General features: G+C 40.5%; 1 protein-coding gene across 1 annotated transcript in view; it reads right to left on the reverse strand.

Moving 5' to 3' along the window:
- Nucleotides 1-15,925, reverse strand: part of slc7a10a (solute carrier family 7 member 10a) — a 33,471-nt gene that overhangs the window by 13,751 nt on the left and 3,795 nt on the right. Inside the window, exons 2-3 of the mRNA XM_047364119.1 lie at nt 12,690-12,894; nt 6,057-6,208 (exon numbers count right to left, since the gene is read on the reverse strand). Coding sequence (XP_047220075.1) covers nt 6,057-6,208; nt 12,690-12,894 — 357 coding nt within the window. The remainder of the gene's footprint in view (nt 1-6,056; nt 6,209-12,689; nt 12,895-15,925) is intronic.

Genomic DNA, 15,925 nt, shown 5'->3' on the forward strand with positions numbered 1-15,925 from the left:
CTCTCTACGATCTCTTCTGTGTGTGTGTGTGTGTGATCTCAGCTGCACAGCTGTTCTTTTCTTTGTGGTCACTCTTCTCAGCTTAGTGGTACAACTATCTGGCTCCATTACATGCTGCACACAGACTCTGGTATTCATGTCTTTATTTTTCAGTCATGGTAAATAGAAAGTACACTCCCTTAAAATTTAGGGTGTGATAGATCATGGATGCATCTACAGTGTCTGGGGTGCCCTTAGTTTTTCTCAAACTGCCCGTTGAATCTTTAAAACAATTAAGGTTAAAACAGCTTTAGAAATCCCTGAAAATGCTTTAAATTACACAGTAATAAAACACACTTCAAAAAGTGGATACCGCCAAATCTACTGCATGTCTTGCCAAAAGAAGTTAAACTAGGACAGACATGGATCCAGTTCAGCCCAAAACTTTGCAGTTCTGCATCCAATCCAGTAAGGTCATGGGACCCAGTCTGAAGTCTGAGGATGTACATCATTAAAACTATTTGTACTCAAAAATACAGAAAAACTGTGTTTTGCTGCTCAGGCTATCATGACTGATGTTTCATCCAGCTTTATTAATAAATCACACAGTCATGGCTGGACCTATCTGGTCACCTGAGGCCATATTACTATAATGGCTTGATTAGTGTTTTACTGTTTAATATGGTCCAAGAGAAAACACTTAATGGAGGTAATTTTTGTGGATCAGTGATATATCTCCTCATATTTATGATTCCAAATTCAACACCGTTCAAGCAATTTTGTCTCACAAATTGTATTTTTTTGGCAAAGGGAACTAATCAAATCCACACATGCATTGCATTTTTGTTTTGTGCCATGTTAAGGCATACTATCGTCTAATCATTGTCAACTTTTTCAACTGGTCACTTCTTAGTTGACGTCTTATTGAGCTTTCAGGCATTTCACCAGGTGAAAAATACCCATGAGACATTCTGAGTCAGTGTTACAAAGATAAAGCCCTCATAAACAAACCCTATGGAACCTATTAGGACTGCAGAGCTTATGTGAAAACCCATGTAGTCCAGTGACCAAAAATTATTCCCTAGTCAAACAGTAAACGGGTTCAGTGCAGCATCTAATATAGCAGCGATTCACATTATTATTCCACTACTATTATCCCCTTGGATAATAGTAGGGGAATAATAGTAGTGTCCCACCCCCCACCAACAGGGCTGCCCACCCCCTCAAGAAAATTATGACATGTAGTAAATTATTAAACGTTTGTAGGTGTTCACAGGTTAACAAGTTACCACAGCACGACAGGAAGTATATTGTTTCCAATCTATGAAAGAGGAACATTCCTATTTAAGTCTTGCTATAAGGTGGCGCCATGCAGACGCACGAGGAGCAAGCAAGGGGAGAACACAGTGACGCGCCAGCATTCCCTTTGTAGTTTTATTGGAGGAGCAGGGCGGACCCCCCTTCCTCCGACAGTCAAGTTAATTTTTTCAAATTTATTTTCTAAATAATGCTGGGGAGCGCAGAGCGGACAAGAGAAATCAACTGTGGCTTATGCCCTTACATGGAAGCTCATATGGGTCACAACTGTAATTTACCTGGGGCTTTAAAATGTCTCAATGTTCAGACTTTGTCCTTTATTCATTTGCTGTGGTTCTTTATTCAGTTGTTTTAACATCTGACTAACTATTAAACCATTATAAATGTGTATTTATGTTCAAATATTGCATTTAATGAGCATCTTATTTGTTTGGATTGTTCGCAAATCAGATTTTACACTTTTTGTTGATATAGAAGCACTTTTAAACTAAGTAAACAGAACAACTTTTGCATTAATTTGAATTTTGCACATTACAATGCAATTAATCCTGATTAAGAATTTTTACAGTTACACACACACCAAAATTGTAGGGGAAACACTGTAGTGTTCAGAAAGTTCTGGGAATTTTAGAAAATTTGCCAACACTAAATTGAAATCACTAATCACAAACTGCAAACTGTTATGGAGAAGAGGCTGCATGACCAACCGTTGAGGAGGCAACCAGCTGACCTGAGTATGCATGGAATATGGTGTGGTTAGATACAGACAGGGCTGCAGAGGTGTTTCTCCAGCATGGCTTTGAGCTCACCTGCAGGAAATTACAATTTAACAGATATTTCCTGCTAATGTTCAGCCCCTGGATAACAGGATGTATTATTTAGAGATTTACCATTTACAGCTGCAGGTCTCCACATAGCATGTTACACCAACAATTAAGGGACTGAAGTTTTTGTTTATGATCTTCTCCACAGCAACATTGCTGAATGCAGACGGATCATTAGCAGTGGGACGTTAAAGGCATTGGTTCTCTTCCAAGTGTTGTTTGATCCCCAACATCAGAAGAAAGATAAGAGAAGCACAACTTTAATTATAAACACAAATCAAATGTAAGATTGTGACCTCCTGCTTAATGGTATATTGGCCCTTCCATTGCTGATGCTTGATTGGATTAAGATCTGAGGAATGTGTAGGCCAAGTCAATGCCTCCAACTTGTTTCTCAACCCATTCCTGAACTGTTTTTGCTTGGTAGTAGGCCACATTATCCTGCTGAATAAAGCTACAGCCATGAAAGGATTTACACGGTCTGCAACAATGGTTGGGTTGGTGTCAGAGGACCCAAGGTTGCACAGCAGAACACTGCTAAAAGTATCACACTGTTTCCACTAGCTTGCCTTCTTCTCATAATGGATCCTGGAGTTATGTGCCCCCCCCCGGTAGGTGATTAAAGAAAAGAAATATTTATTCATCATACCAGGCCATTTTCTTCCATTGATTAAGTTCTTTCAGCCGTGATCACCATTGGCATCCTGAATGATCTGTTGCTATGCAGCCCCTTCCATAAACAAAACTCCAGCTCTCTGTGTACTTCGCTATTTAGTTCTCAGAAAGAACATCCATGTTTTTAGCAATTTGAGCTACAGTAGCTTGTCTGTTGGATTAGACCACAGAGTCAAGCCTTTGTTCCACATGCGCATCAGGGAGCCTTAGTGGGCAATGACGCTGTCGCTGGTTCACCACTTTTCCTTCCTTGGAGCACTTTTGATAAATACTGACCACTGCAGACCCGACAAACGGTGCAGTTATGGAGATGCATTGACTCAGTCATCTAGCAGTAACAACTATATATAAGAAGCAAACCTCACCAATAGGACATTACAGAGCTAAGTGTGCCTATTATTAGAAGAACACAGCTAGGCCAAAACTGGACCGGTCTGGTTTTTACCCACACACTAGGGTGACTTGCGACTCCCTTGCTCTACAGGGGAGGAAGGAGGGGGGACATGAATATCTGGGCTGACTTGCATTCATAAGAAGTCAGAACCGTCTCTCTAACACTCAGCTTTACAAAAGACGGAAAAAACCCAGAACATTTAACCAAGTCTGTATGGTTAAGCGCCTCAAATGTTATAATGAAGCTTTAGGTCGTGGCATTTCCTCTGCTCACATTTTTTTTCAAATTGCAGATGTCTGATGTGAGGCTATTAACAGGCAGAAAAATAAAATCTCTGGGACATTAGGAGTGATGTGTAACACTATGCCCCAGAAAGCAGCATGTGGATAGAAGTAAACAGTCAATAGGGACCTTCAACATCCTTCTAGAAACACAGCCTACCAAAAGGATTTCACATCAGTAATTGTGCAAGGTATCAAGCCCATTTCCTCTTCGCATGTGGCTCATCCACAGGAGCATCAAACAATACACAATAGTGTGGACATAGCCGCTCATTAGCGGCGTCCACAAAGCCTGGCACCATTATGTATTCTGACACTGCTACTGGCACACACACACACTAGCACAAAACAAACCGATCAGTCCTACAAAAATGTGCTTTCCACATTACACCTGGTCTAACTGGGCAGCAGTTGTAACACACTGTTGCCTAAAATAGCAGCGGTCCATCAGTGCCAAGCTCGGCATGACATGTGCATACACTCTCATACAGATACTCATCCCACTACCATCTATCACCCCAGTTTCCTTTACTCTATCTGGATAAGACAAGACCGAACCAGCTGTCTTGCTGATCCGATACATGTACACTATGTTTTTGCCACAAGCTATTTCTAGTCTTGCATTTGAAGCAAAGGCTCTGATCAAATTAGAGGCTACAAATGGAACAGAACATTTTGTATGGGATTTTCAAATGACAATGACGCCATCGGCACAATGTGAACCATGATGACATCAAACAATGAAACACAAATAACTGGATGTGATAGGCCAAGCTGGACTAAGTCTTTGTAATTTAAACATTTTCTTCATTTGATTTATAATCAAAACTTCATCCTAACTGATACAAGTGTCAACGTTATCTTGTTGGATGAAGAGATGGGTCAAAACAGGCAGTAATTATTCCTTGTTCTAATTCCATGTCAAGGAGCTTTGCATGAGATCATTTGATGTTTAATCTAATTTCAGGCCCTGATCAGAAGATCAGTTGTCTGTGCATGGTGTTTATCTGAAACAAATGCTTCCACTGCTGATTACATCACTAGAAGTTACTCTGGTTCATGAAGTCACCTGACCTGAACCTCTAACCAACAGTCTGTAGTCTGATATTCAATAACAAAAAGCATGAGCAAAACTCTTAACTTATTCAGGCCAATTTAGCTCAGAGTAATTGATGAGCCTTCAATTCAACACTATCCAGTTTTTCTATTTAGAAAAGCATTGCTCTGTCTATCACTCTCTACTGATCCAGATGGAATTGGATGTGTCAGTTGGGAACAGAGATCAACTTTGAGCTTCAGCAAATTAATTTCAAATTCCTTTAAACATAAAAAAGTGCATTTACTCAGCTTTCTTCCACCAAGGCCACCGATGACCCCGGCATAAGTTGTGTACTGATATCCAACAGGAAGTGGACTGAACTTATATAGAACCATTCTCGTCATACTGACCAATCAAAACAGTTTTAGCCAAGAGCCACATACATCCAGCCACACTCAAAAATATACACATACAGCGATATACAGCTCTGTAGGCAACTTTGGGTTAAGTGACTTGTCCAGGGGCACATGGGCTGGAGAAGAAAGCTGATTACCAAGCCCACAACTTTTCAATCACAACTCAACAACTTTTCCAGTTATTTTCTGATAATAGGTTCAGAGACATACTATTTTATAAGCTTAGAATCATTTATTGCAACTTACTAACGCTGCTGTGCCAAAACCAGGGCCCTGTTGGCACGACACTCAGCAGCCAATTCGAATTATGGACAGATACAGTAAAAACTATCAAATGATAATCATAATCATTTTCTCCTCTTTCTCAGAGAGCAGAAAACGACCAGAAAAAAGATTTTAGAGTTTGTACCCTTATAAAGACTGATCTCACTACACGTGCTATGTTTCAGAAATGGAATATCTGCCATTTTTCCAATTAAAGCTCAGGAAGCTTCAACAGCAAAAAAGATATAAATAGCTGAATTTTATCAATTACGTTATACTGGGGCAGCATAGTGGTTGAGCGGGCGACCCAAGGCTATTATTCCTCAACGAGGCTGGGTTAGATTCCCAACCTTGGGACCTTTGCTGTAGGTATTTCTTCCTTCTCTCTGTGCCTATTTCCAGTCTGATTACTGTAAAGAAAGGTCACCTGTACCCCCCAAAAAATTATTTTTTTGTTTTAAAAAGGCAAATTGCTGATTTACTACTACAAAAAAAGACCAATTGTTTAGCAAGACTTGCACCTCAGGACACAGACAATATATCCTGTTTGGGAAAGCCTTATTTTCGTAACTGTAAATAGCTGAAAGTGGGTCCTGTCCTTCTGTTAACAATTACAATGGAGCCCTGAAACAGAAGAAGACTTGTCAGAGGTTGCCATTTGTAGTTCTGACAAGATGAATCCCAATTTCAATAATCTTGGATTGTCAGAAAAAAAATGTATTTAGAAGGTATTAACATATATGCTGGTTACAAACACAAGTATCACACTTAACAGATTGGGAGTTTAGAATCCAGTGGCAGTCTGGATACCAAAATAAACTGTACAAAGAGAGTGACCATCTAAATCCCAGAAGGCTTAAGACTCACAGACACAGATGGTGGCGAGCAGTCTGGTGGCGATGAATGGAGGGAAGCAGTTCTGGAAGGCTGGCTGCAAGACGTAATTGGAGAAGGTGAGGGCAATGACAGCCAGCGTAGTTGGATACATGATAAGGACAGCACTCCATAACAACAGGAAGCTGAAAAATAAAGGCAAAACATGACTTTGCAACAGACTAATAAGTTCTAAACATCCTCATTTTAATTGATGAGTAGAAGTCAAAGCCACAAACTATTTTATGCAGGCTGCTATTTTGACAGCTTATGCTGTTCATCTCCAGTTCCACCCTGAAACTTCATTCTCACTTGTAAAGGAAGCCGTGAAAACAACCCCATCTCTGTTGCAATTCAATTCAATTCAGTTTTATTTATATAGCGCCAATTCACAACACATGTTGTCTCAAGGCACTTCACAACAGTCAGGTACATACATTCCAATTAATCCTAACAATTGAACAGTGCAGTCGGAGTTAGCTACAATTGCAATTGAAAGCTGAAGCTCAGATATGAGGATATAAAAACAAAATAAGTCCAGATGAGCTATAGCAGAAGTAGAAAATTAACCATTTCTCTACATAGTTTGTGCAAAATCTATTTTTGCAACTAAAACTGTGCTGTCTCCTTGACACGTGGATCCCATTAGCCTCCTACAAGAATTCACCTTAAAATCCTCTCAGTCTATAATGAAGTAAGGCTCCCATGAAGGAGCCATCTTTGTTTAGGACATCCCCCAGTTGCTAAACTGCACTGAGAGAAGTCCAAACTTTGTACATGTGTTTGTTTTCCTTAAGCCATTTCTAAAGTGAGGCTACTGCCACTTGCAAATACTTGTTGTTCAAACAATGTTCAGGTCTCTGGTGCAGTTACAGCAAAGCTATGTTTTACAACAGGGGTTCCCAAGCACCCCCCCCTCCGAGGGTCATGAGACACCAAGAGAGGGGTCGCAAGCTGATTTTCATAATCGTGATGCGACCGCTAAGGTGTATCTAGGGCCAAACTGGACAAATAAAATAATTTATCATGAAATGTCCCATTAAATAAATGATGTAATTAAATAATCAAATGTAAATTTAAAAATTTTATATATAAAAATTTATTTAAAAATAAGTATAATTATTTCACTCCATTTTATAAATAATTGTGTCAACATTATGTGTTTTTAGGGGTTCGCCAGCCTCTGACTGTTATTTCGGGGGTCACAAGCTGAAACGTTTGGGAACCCTTGTTTTAGAAGCAGAACTCAAAGCTCTCTAGAAGAGCTTTTCCTTCAGGATCAAACTGCCTTAAACATTAGCAGTGGAAAAAGAAGAGCATAGGCACCCAGAGTGATCTGCCATACAGACCCAGAGTAGGAGTGGGAGCTGAAATGTATGTTTTAAGGCATTGTGATCTGGGCATGGACAATCAACAAACATCAAAACCCAATTATCTTAATATTATTTTATCAACTAATTTTGAGGAACACAAAAAGTGGAACTCAAGGAGTGGAAGTCCAGCACCCAGTTCATTGTCACCTAATAACAAGGTCACATGCAATGCATTCAGTGCCCTCTGCTGCAAAGAAAAATTTCTTGAACAAGTACCACACTATATGCAGGATGTGTAAACTAAAATGAGATATTTTGAAGCAAGCACGGAGAACCATTTTACACAGTTGCTGCCGATGGTGGAAGTATATTATTGTGCCGCTAGCAACCAGAGACCCATCAAGCAAGAGATGTCAAAGCTAGAGGCTGACATTTTTTCAGGAGTCCCACGGGTCACGGGAGTCCCACGGGAATCCCGCGGGACGGGAGACAGTATCAGTAAAGATCACGTGATTGGGACGGTACAGGATAAAAAATGAACGGGAGCAGGAGCTAACCAATAGGAGGGAAAATAAACTAGGATCAATTGTCTTTGGAAATGTAAAACTGACACTTTGTTATAAACTTTAAGAAAAAAAAACTTGAATTGACGCCGCCATTGTGTAGTTTTTTTCCAAGAAGCCTATACTATAATGCGAGTCAGACGAACTACACGACCCACAAGCCAACAGTGCTTCTGCTCGATGTTTTCCTCCTGCGTTCAGGATGGAAGGAGCAAACACAGGGGAAGAACTGGACGTGGTAAAATTGGATTAGCAACGTAAAGTCAGAAGTAAGGACTTATTTATTAAACTCATAGAGCTGACAGGAAAGTCGCAAATATTACCGAACTTCAGGAGTGTTGAATGTAGCGGTTTTAACACGCAGTCTGCTGCTTGTAAAACGTGTTTAGTTGTAATCAAGTTCACCAGTGATTAAGGGACACTTGTAAAACAGATTCTGGATTAAATCAGCCCTGCATCTCTTCGTCAAACCAAAAGAACCAACATGTGTCAAGTCTCATCTGACCAACAAAATTAAATCTCAAAACGGGTGTAGTGTTTGTTTCATTTTTGCAGTTATCTGGTTGGGAAACTATCCCACAAAGTATTGCGAAATAACGCAAAGACTATTGCGTGGGGACACAAAAGAGAAAACATTCCCCCATGTCCCCTCGTGGACTCCGTAGAAAGACTTCATCAAGGGAAGATATTAAATAAATATGTTGTGAAATAGAAAAAAATTGAATGTACCATTAAATGTGCAATTTATTTAATACATCATTAAATATGAAGTGTACCACTAATTACGTCATGTCGTCTTTAAAATTATACTTAATTATTCAGTGGCACATTTAATTGCATAATATTCCATTTCATGATATAATGGTACATTTATTGTTTCTAATGATGTATTAAATAAATAAATGGTACTTTTAATTTAATGGCACATTTAATGTTACATTTCTTTCATGTTACATTTACTTCACTTATTCACAACATTTATTTATTTAATGATGATTTTATTGTATTAAATTTGTCCAGTTTGACCCTCCATTCTTGATGCCTGTATAGGAGGTCATGTCAGAATTTGAATCAGGTGTTCTGGAGTAGACACACATCTAAAACTTGCAGGGAAGGGGTCCCTGAGGACCAGGGCTGTGAACCATTGAGGTACAGTTTCTAAATTATGAAGGTAATGCCTTTTTGGCCTTTTGTTCAACAAGTACCTTTCTCTTACTAGGAGCATTTTTCTTTCGTTCCAGCAACTTGAAACATAAAAGTAATGTCATTGTTCAAAGGAAACAATCACTTAATAAATGAGTAAAATACAACTATGTACATTTTGTTAATTCAGCTAAGATAGGCATGGTCTGTTTCTTTGTTTGATATTTTATTATTTCTTCATTATTATTCTTTTTACTTTAACTGGCCTTTACTACAGCTAAAAACAGGGACCTAACTGGTCCTTCAAACAAAGAAATTGCCAAAAGACTAAATGAAGAAAACAAAAATGGGAGCGGCACAGGAGTGGGAGTCATTCTGAATGGGAGCGGGATGGGAGTGGGAGTCAATTTACCAGGAGTGGGACGGGACAGGATTTTTTTTGTTATGCTGGCCTGGGATTGGGATGGGACAAGACATTTTTCTGTGGGAGCGGGATGGGACAGGAGAGAAAATCCACTCCCGTGTCACCCTCTAGTCAAAGCTTCCCCCTAACTTCCATACAACATCCCACCTCAGAATGTTTTCAATGAAACAGCAGTATAACTGTGCACTTTCTGATGCATGGTAGTGAGTCTGCTACATGCACCAAACAGGAACAGATAATGAGATTCACATGGTGTTCATAACTCACCATTTGTGCATGCTACATCCCTAAACTGTGTGAGCGTTCTTAAATGAAGCCGGTGTGAAGGACAGGTAATTGCATCAGCAAGAAAACTGGACACCCCTTCTTATATTATTTTTTATTATCTTCTTATTTGCTTCAGTAGGGAAACTACAGGTCCTTCTCAAAAAATTAGCATATTGTGACGAAGTTCATTATTTTCCATAATGTCATGATGAAAATTTAACATTCATATATTTTAGATTTATTTCACACTAACTGAAATATTTCAGGTCTTTTATTGTCTTAATACGGATGATTTTGGCATACAGCTCATGAAAACCCAAAATTCCTATCTCACAAAATTAGCATATCATTAAAAGGGTCTCTAAACGAGCTATGAACCTAATCATCTGAATCAACGAGTTAACTCTAAACACCTGCAAAAGATTCCTGAGGCCTTTAAAACTCCCAGCCTGGTTCATCACTCAAAACCCCAATCATGGGTAAGACTGCCGACCTGACTGCTGTCCAGAAGGCCACTATTGACACCCTCAAGCAAGAGGGTAAGACACAGAAAGACATTTCTGAACGAATAGGCTGTTCCCAGAGTGCTGTATCAAGGCACCTCAGTGGGAAGTCTGTGGGAAGGAAAAAGTGTGGCAGAAAACGCTGCACAACGAGAAGAGGTGACCGGACCCTGAGGAAGATTGTGGAGAAGGGCCGATTCCAGACCTTGGGGGACCTGCGGAAGCAGTGGACTGAGTCTGGAGTAGAAACATCCAGAGCCACCGTGCACAGGCGTGTGCAGGAAATGGGCTACAGGTGCCGCATTCCCCAGACCTGGGCTACAGAGAAGCAGCACTGGACTGTTGCTCAGTGGTCCAAAGTACTTTTTTCGGATGAAAGCAAATTCTGCATGTCATTCGGAAATCAAGGTGCCAGAGTCTGGAGGAAGACTGGGGAGAAGGAAATGCCAAAATGCCAGAAGTCCAGTGTCAAGTACCCACAGTCAGTGATGGTCTGGGGTGCCGTGTCAGCTGCTGGTGTTGGTCCACTGTGTTTTATCAAGGGCAGGGTCAATGCAGCTAGCTATCAGGAGATTTTGGAGCACTTCATGCTTCCATCTGCTGAAAAGCTTTATGGAGATGAAGATTTCATTTTTCAGCACAACCTGGCACCCGCTCACAGTGCCAAAACCACTGGTAAATGGTTTACTGACCATGGTATCACTGTGCTCAATTGGCCTGCCAACTCTCCTGACCTGAACCTCATAGAGAATCTGTGGGATATTGTGAAGAGAACGTTGAAAGACTCAAGACCCAACACTCTGGATGAGCTAAAGGCCGCTATCGAAGCATCCTGGGCCTCCATAAGACCTCAGCAGTGCCACAGGCTGATTGCCTCCATGCCACGCCGCATTGAAGCAGTCATTTCTGCAAAAGGATTCCCGACCAAGTATTGAGTGCATAACTGTACATGATTATTTGAAGGTTGACGTTTTTTGTATTAAAAACACTTTTCTTTTATTGGTCGGATGAAATATGCTAATTTTGTGAAATAGGAATTTTGGGTTTTCATGAGCTGTATGCCACAATCATCCGTATTAAGACAATAAAGGACCTGAAATATTTCAGTTAATGTGCAATGAATCTAAAATATATGAACATTAAATTTTCATCATTACATTATAGAAAATAATGAACTTTATCACAATATGCTAATTTTTTGAGAAGGACCTGTATTTATACATAGCTGTCAGACAGTAGCTCACTTTAAAGAGGCTTAGTATTTACTTTCATCAGACAGATAGATGGGAGAACCCCCCGCATTCGGCGCCGGCTTTGTTGATGCCTGCCTTTGTTGATACCTTATGTGCTTTACTTACTGTGTTTACAGGTAAGAAACAAGTGAATAAATTGTGCAGATCTGGGCATGAGGGAGCATACTGATGTGCTGGCGGGGCAGCACGTCTGTGACAAAACCGTGTATTGGAGAGAGTTCTCTTACCCTTCCTATTACTGGTATACAATACTGGTAAATTAGCATACTGTATTTTTGGCCCATTATTTTTAAGAGGAATTAGCTAACCTTTTAACTCATTTTACTAGAAATAATCCTGTTTATCGTTCTTGCTTTTAAGTCCCTGCAGCCTGCTGATCTCTCAAACTGTTAGGTCATCACTATGTTCCAAAGACGAGCCACAAAGCTGACTTACCCTTGGATAAAGAACCTAGAATTTTACAAGTGACCCATTATGGTGCTGTCACTATCAACCAATAAATAAAAATCTGTGAATCCCTACACATTGCATCTCCGAGTTCACCATGTTGCATGGCGGTTCTGCTGTTGTTGTTTTTTTGCTTGGATGTACCTGAAACATTGTTCAGACTTAAAAGAATGATATGTGGTTCTAAGCAGGTAAATTCTTAAGAATAAAATATTGTTCAGTGTCAATGATAATAACCCATAGCATCCTGCTAAAACAAAGTCACTGAAAACTACAGATTTCTGCTTAAATAATTCTAAATGCTCAAGTTCTCTCGTTTTTTTCTTATTTATCACATTAAAAGTAATAGAATGCTATGTTGACCTTTAAAGACACACTTTGATAAATCCATTATAGCTCAAGGTTGTAAAACAAAATAATGCCATAAGGGTTAATACATTTCTACCATTATAAGGTACTTTGTCTTTCCTGTATCATATTCTCCATCTGGGATAGCCAAATAGTTGTCATTGGCACAAAAGCAGGAAAAACTGAAGCTTTGATAGGCATGTTACTTTCATGTACCATGTCTGCAGAGCTTACTAGACCAATCCCGTCATGTTGCTGTCTACCACATAACGAATGAGAAGAACTCAAAATCCAAGTTGTGGCAGTCTGCTGCTGTGCAGTGTTAACAAAAAGACATGAGCAAATGAAAAACAGCTTTATACTTACCCTACAAGCCCCCCAAAGATCTCAGTCACATAAGAATAGTCTCCTCCAGATTTGGGGATCGTGACACCCAGCTCAGCGTAGCACAATGACCCAAGAGCACAGATCCCTCCTCCACAAACCCAGACGATGAGCGACAGTCCCACCGAGCCTGCATGCTCCAGAACTCCTTTGGGTGAGATGAAGATCCCCGAGCCAATGATGTTCCCTTGATGGATAAAGCTAAAATTACTAGTTGCCTTTCTGTAATATTTTAGTAGAGAGCTCAGATAATTAGCAAATTCACAACCAATTCATTGTAGTTTCTGAGATACCAACAACTTTTAAACTGTCGTAGTTGTTACTTCCAACATTATTGTACTTAAAAGAACTGCAAGAAATTTAATATAATCTGTGATATACACAAAATATAAATAAAATGGAAATCTTTAAAGACTGATCTACACTGCCAAAAGTATTCGGTCATCTGTCCAAATCATAGAATTAAGATGTTCCAATCAAAACCATGGCCACATGCGTATAAAATCATATAAAATCCAGCAGCCAGCCCTCTCTTCTGTTTTGAACATCAACAATTTCAACTTTAAATGTTGCTTTAAAATGCTAGAGGAGATTACCATTTTGCTCCTGCAAAAACCTTTTTGGTTTACACACACAAAAAAAATACAAACTCAAAATAAATTTTTATGTTTTTTTTCCCACACAGGTTGACATGGGGGTTAACGATGGGCAGAGTAATTAGGAATGTTGTCTTGTAGCAAGAAAGTCCGAGCCCCTAGTTGTTCATGTGTACACGACTGTCCTGTCCATCAGGGTGTTGTCCTGTGGTGGACTGGAAACCTATCTGTAGTGTAAATGCCTATCCAACATATACCCCTGGAGACAAACACTGGCCTCTCAGCAAAGCAGAAGAATTACCAGGTATAAAAATTAGATAGGTAAAGTGTTAACATGGTATGACCAAGACAACTGTGGTAAGTTATCATCAATTTTAATCACATTGTAGCAAATAACCTACTGTCTTTTCATATACAAATACATGTAAAATGAAACCAAATTGCATTTCCCTGCTCCTGAGGACATCAATGAAGTTTTTCTCCAGATGTAGATCAAACAGTACTTGGGAGGGCTGCAGCACGGCTCCCATCACATGGTGCCAGAGCAGCAGTGCAACTTGCCTAAAGGAGAACCTACGCTCACCGGCCAACCCGGTACAGCTTGCTAGTACCGGGTTGGACCCCCTTTTGCCTTCAGAACTGCCTTAATCCTTCATGGCATAGATTCAACAAGGTACTGGAAACATTCCTCAGAGAGTTTGGTCCATATTGACATGATAGCATCACACAGATGCTATGCTGCAGATTTGTCGGCTGCTCATCCATGATGCGAATCTCCCATTCCACCATATCCCAAAGGTGCTCTATTGGATTGAGATCTGGCGACTGTGGAGGTCATTTGAGTCCAGTGAACTCATTGTCATGTTCAAGAAACCAGTCTGAGATGATTCGTGCTTTATGACATGGTGCGTTATCCTGCTGGAAGTAACCATCAGAAGATGGGTACACTGTGGTCATAAAGGGATGGACATGGTCAGCAACAACACTCAGGTAGGCTGTGGCGTTGACACGATGCTCAATTGGTCCTAAGGGGCCCAAAGTGTGCCAACAAAATATTCCCCACACCATTACACCACCACCAGCCTGAAGCGTTGATACAAGGCAGGATGGATCCATGCTTTCAAGTTGTTGACACCAAATTCTGACCCTACCATCCAAATGTCGCAGCAGAAATCGAGACTCATCAAACCAGACAACGTTTTTCCAATCTTCTATTGTCTAATTTTGGTGAGCCTGTGTGAATGTAGCCTCAGTTTCCTGTTCTTAGCTGACAGGAGTGGCACCCGGTGTGGTCTTCTGCTGCTGTAGGCCATCCGCCTCAAGGTTCGACGTGTTGTGTGTTCAGAGATGCTCTTCTGCATGCCTTGGTTGTAACGAGTGGTTATTTGAGTTACTGTTGCCTTTCTATACTCAGACCATCCCGTCTGGCACCAACAACCATGCCACGTTCAAAGTCACTTAAATCACCTTTCTTCCCTATTCTGATGCTCGGTTTGAACTGCAGCAGATCGTCTTGACCATGTCTACATGCCTAAATGCATTGAGTTGCTGCCATGTGATTGGCTGATTAGAAATTTGCGTTAACAAGCAGTTGGACAGGTGTACCTAATAAAGTGGCCGGTGAGTGTGCATTGCGAGTAAAGCAGTGCGTTACCTCCGCTGTCAGATTTTACACGATTCTACTGAACAAAACGGGTTCGACACCAGATCTCTGGACACTGCACCGCTTACAGTTGGCTCCCAACCACACCCTGTTAGTGCATGTTGCTTATTTAAAAAAATATCCTGAATGTCTGATGCACATCTTATGACCCCCTTGATCAGCAACAATGTCCACCCACTGGCCGGTGTTTAGTCATCGTAACCAACTGCTGTTCTAGCCAACAGGTGTTGCCTGTGTAATTGCTGCTGTAAATAATAATGTAGCTATCCATGGGACAAAAAGTACTAGGAAAAAGCAGCACTGTTGTCATTTTCTGCAGGTCCGCTCTAAGATATGTTCAGCAGAGGGCTCTTCTGCTCAGCCTCTTTAGAGTTTTCTGACCCCTAAACGGGACAAACAGAGATTCCCTGATGGCTCACTTGGCCGCTTTCACATCCAGTTCTAATAGGCTACCATGTTATGATTTCAACTTTAGCATGGCATGTATGACATCCGCCTTTCCAAAAGAAAACAAAAACTACTGCATGCAAGAAAGTAACCAAACATCAGCTGTCAAAACAAATGGTGTTTTTACACTGACCTCCGTGGTTTCCCCTTCCTTGGGGTAAACTTGGGGTAAAAAGTATGACACTGCTGAAGGTAAACATTCTGACTGTGAAAAACAAGTGAGGCGTGCTATTGCTCTGAATTCTCCCCAACGAAGCAGAACAAGAGTTGAAGACCAGGGTGTGCATTTGTCAATGTCCCATCAGATGGAGGAAACTGTACTCGGAGGCAGAGCTGTTACATAAAGCTTTTATTGTATCTGTTATGTCATGAAGTTCAACCACGCAGCTGAATGCATGAATCAGGGGCCGATGAACCCCCACCCTCCCCGGTCTACCTGTTGTAAAATTCTTTCATAAATACAGTTCAAATTCATTATTATTTTTCTATCTTTTCTAAATGAGGCAAAAACG

This window comes from Girardinichthys multiradiatus, chromosome 4 (genome assembly GCF_021462225.1).
Source record: "Girardinichthys multiradiatus isolate DD_20200921_A chromosome 4, DD_fGirMul_XY1, whole genome shotgun sequence".
NCBI classification, from domain to species: domain Eukaryota; kingdom Metazoa; phylum Chordata; class Actinopteri; order Cyprinodontiformes; family Goodeidae; genus Girardinichthys; species Girardinichthys multiradiatus.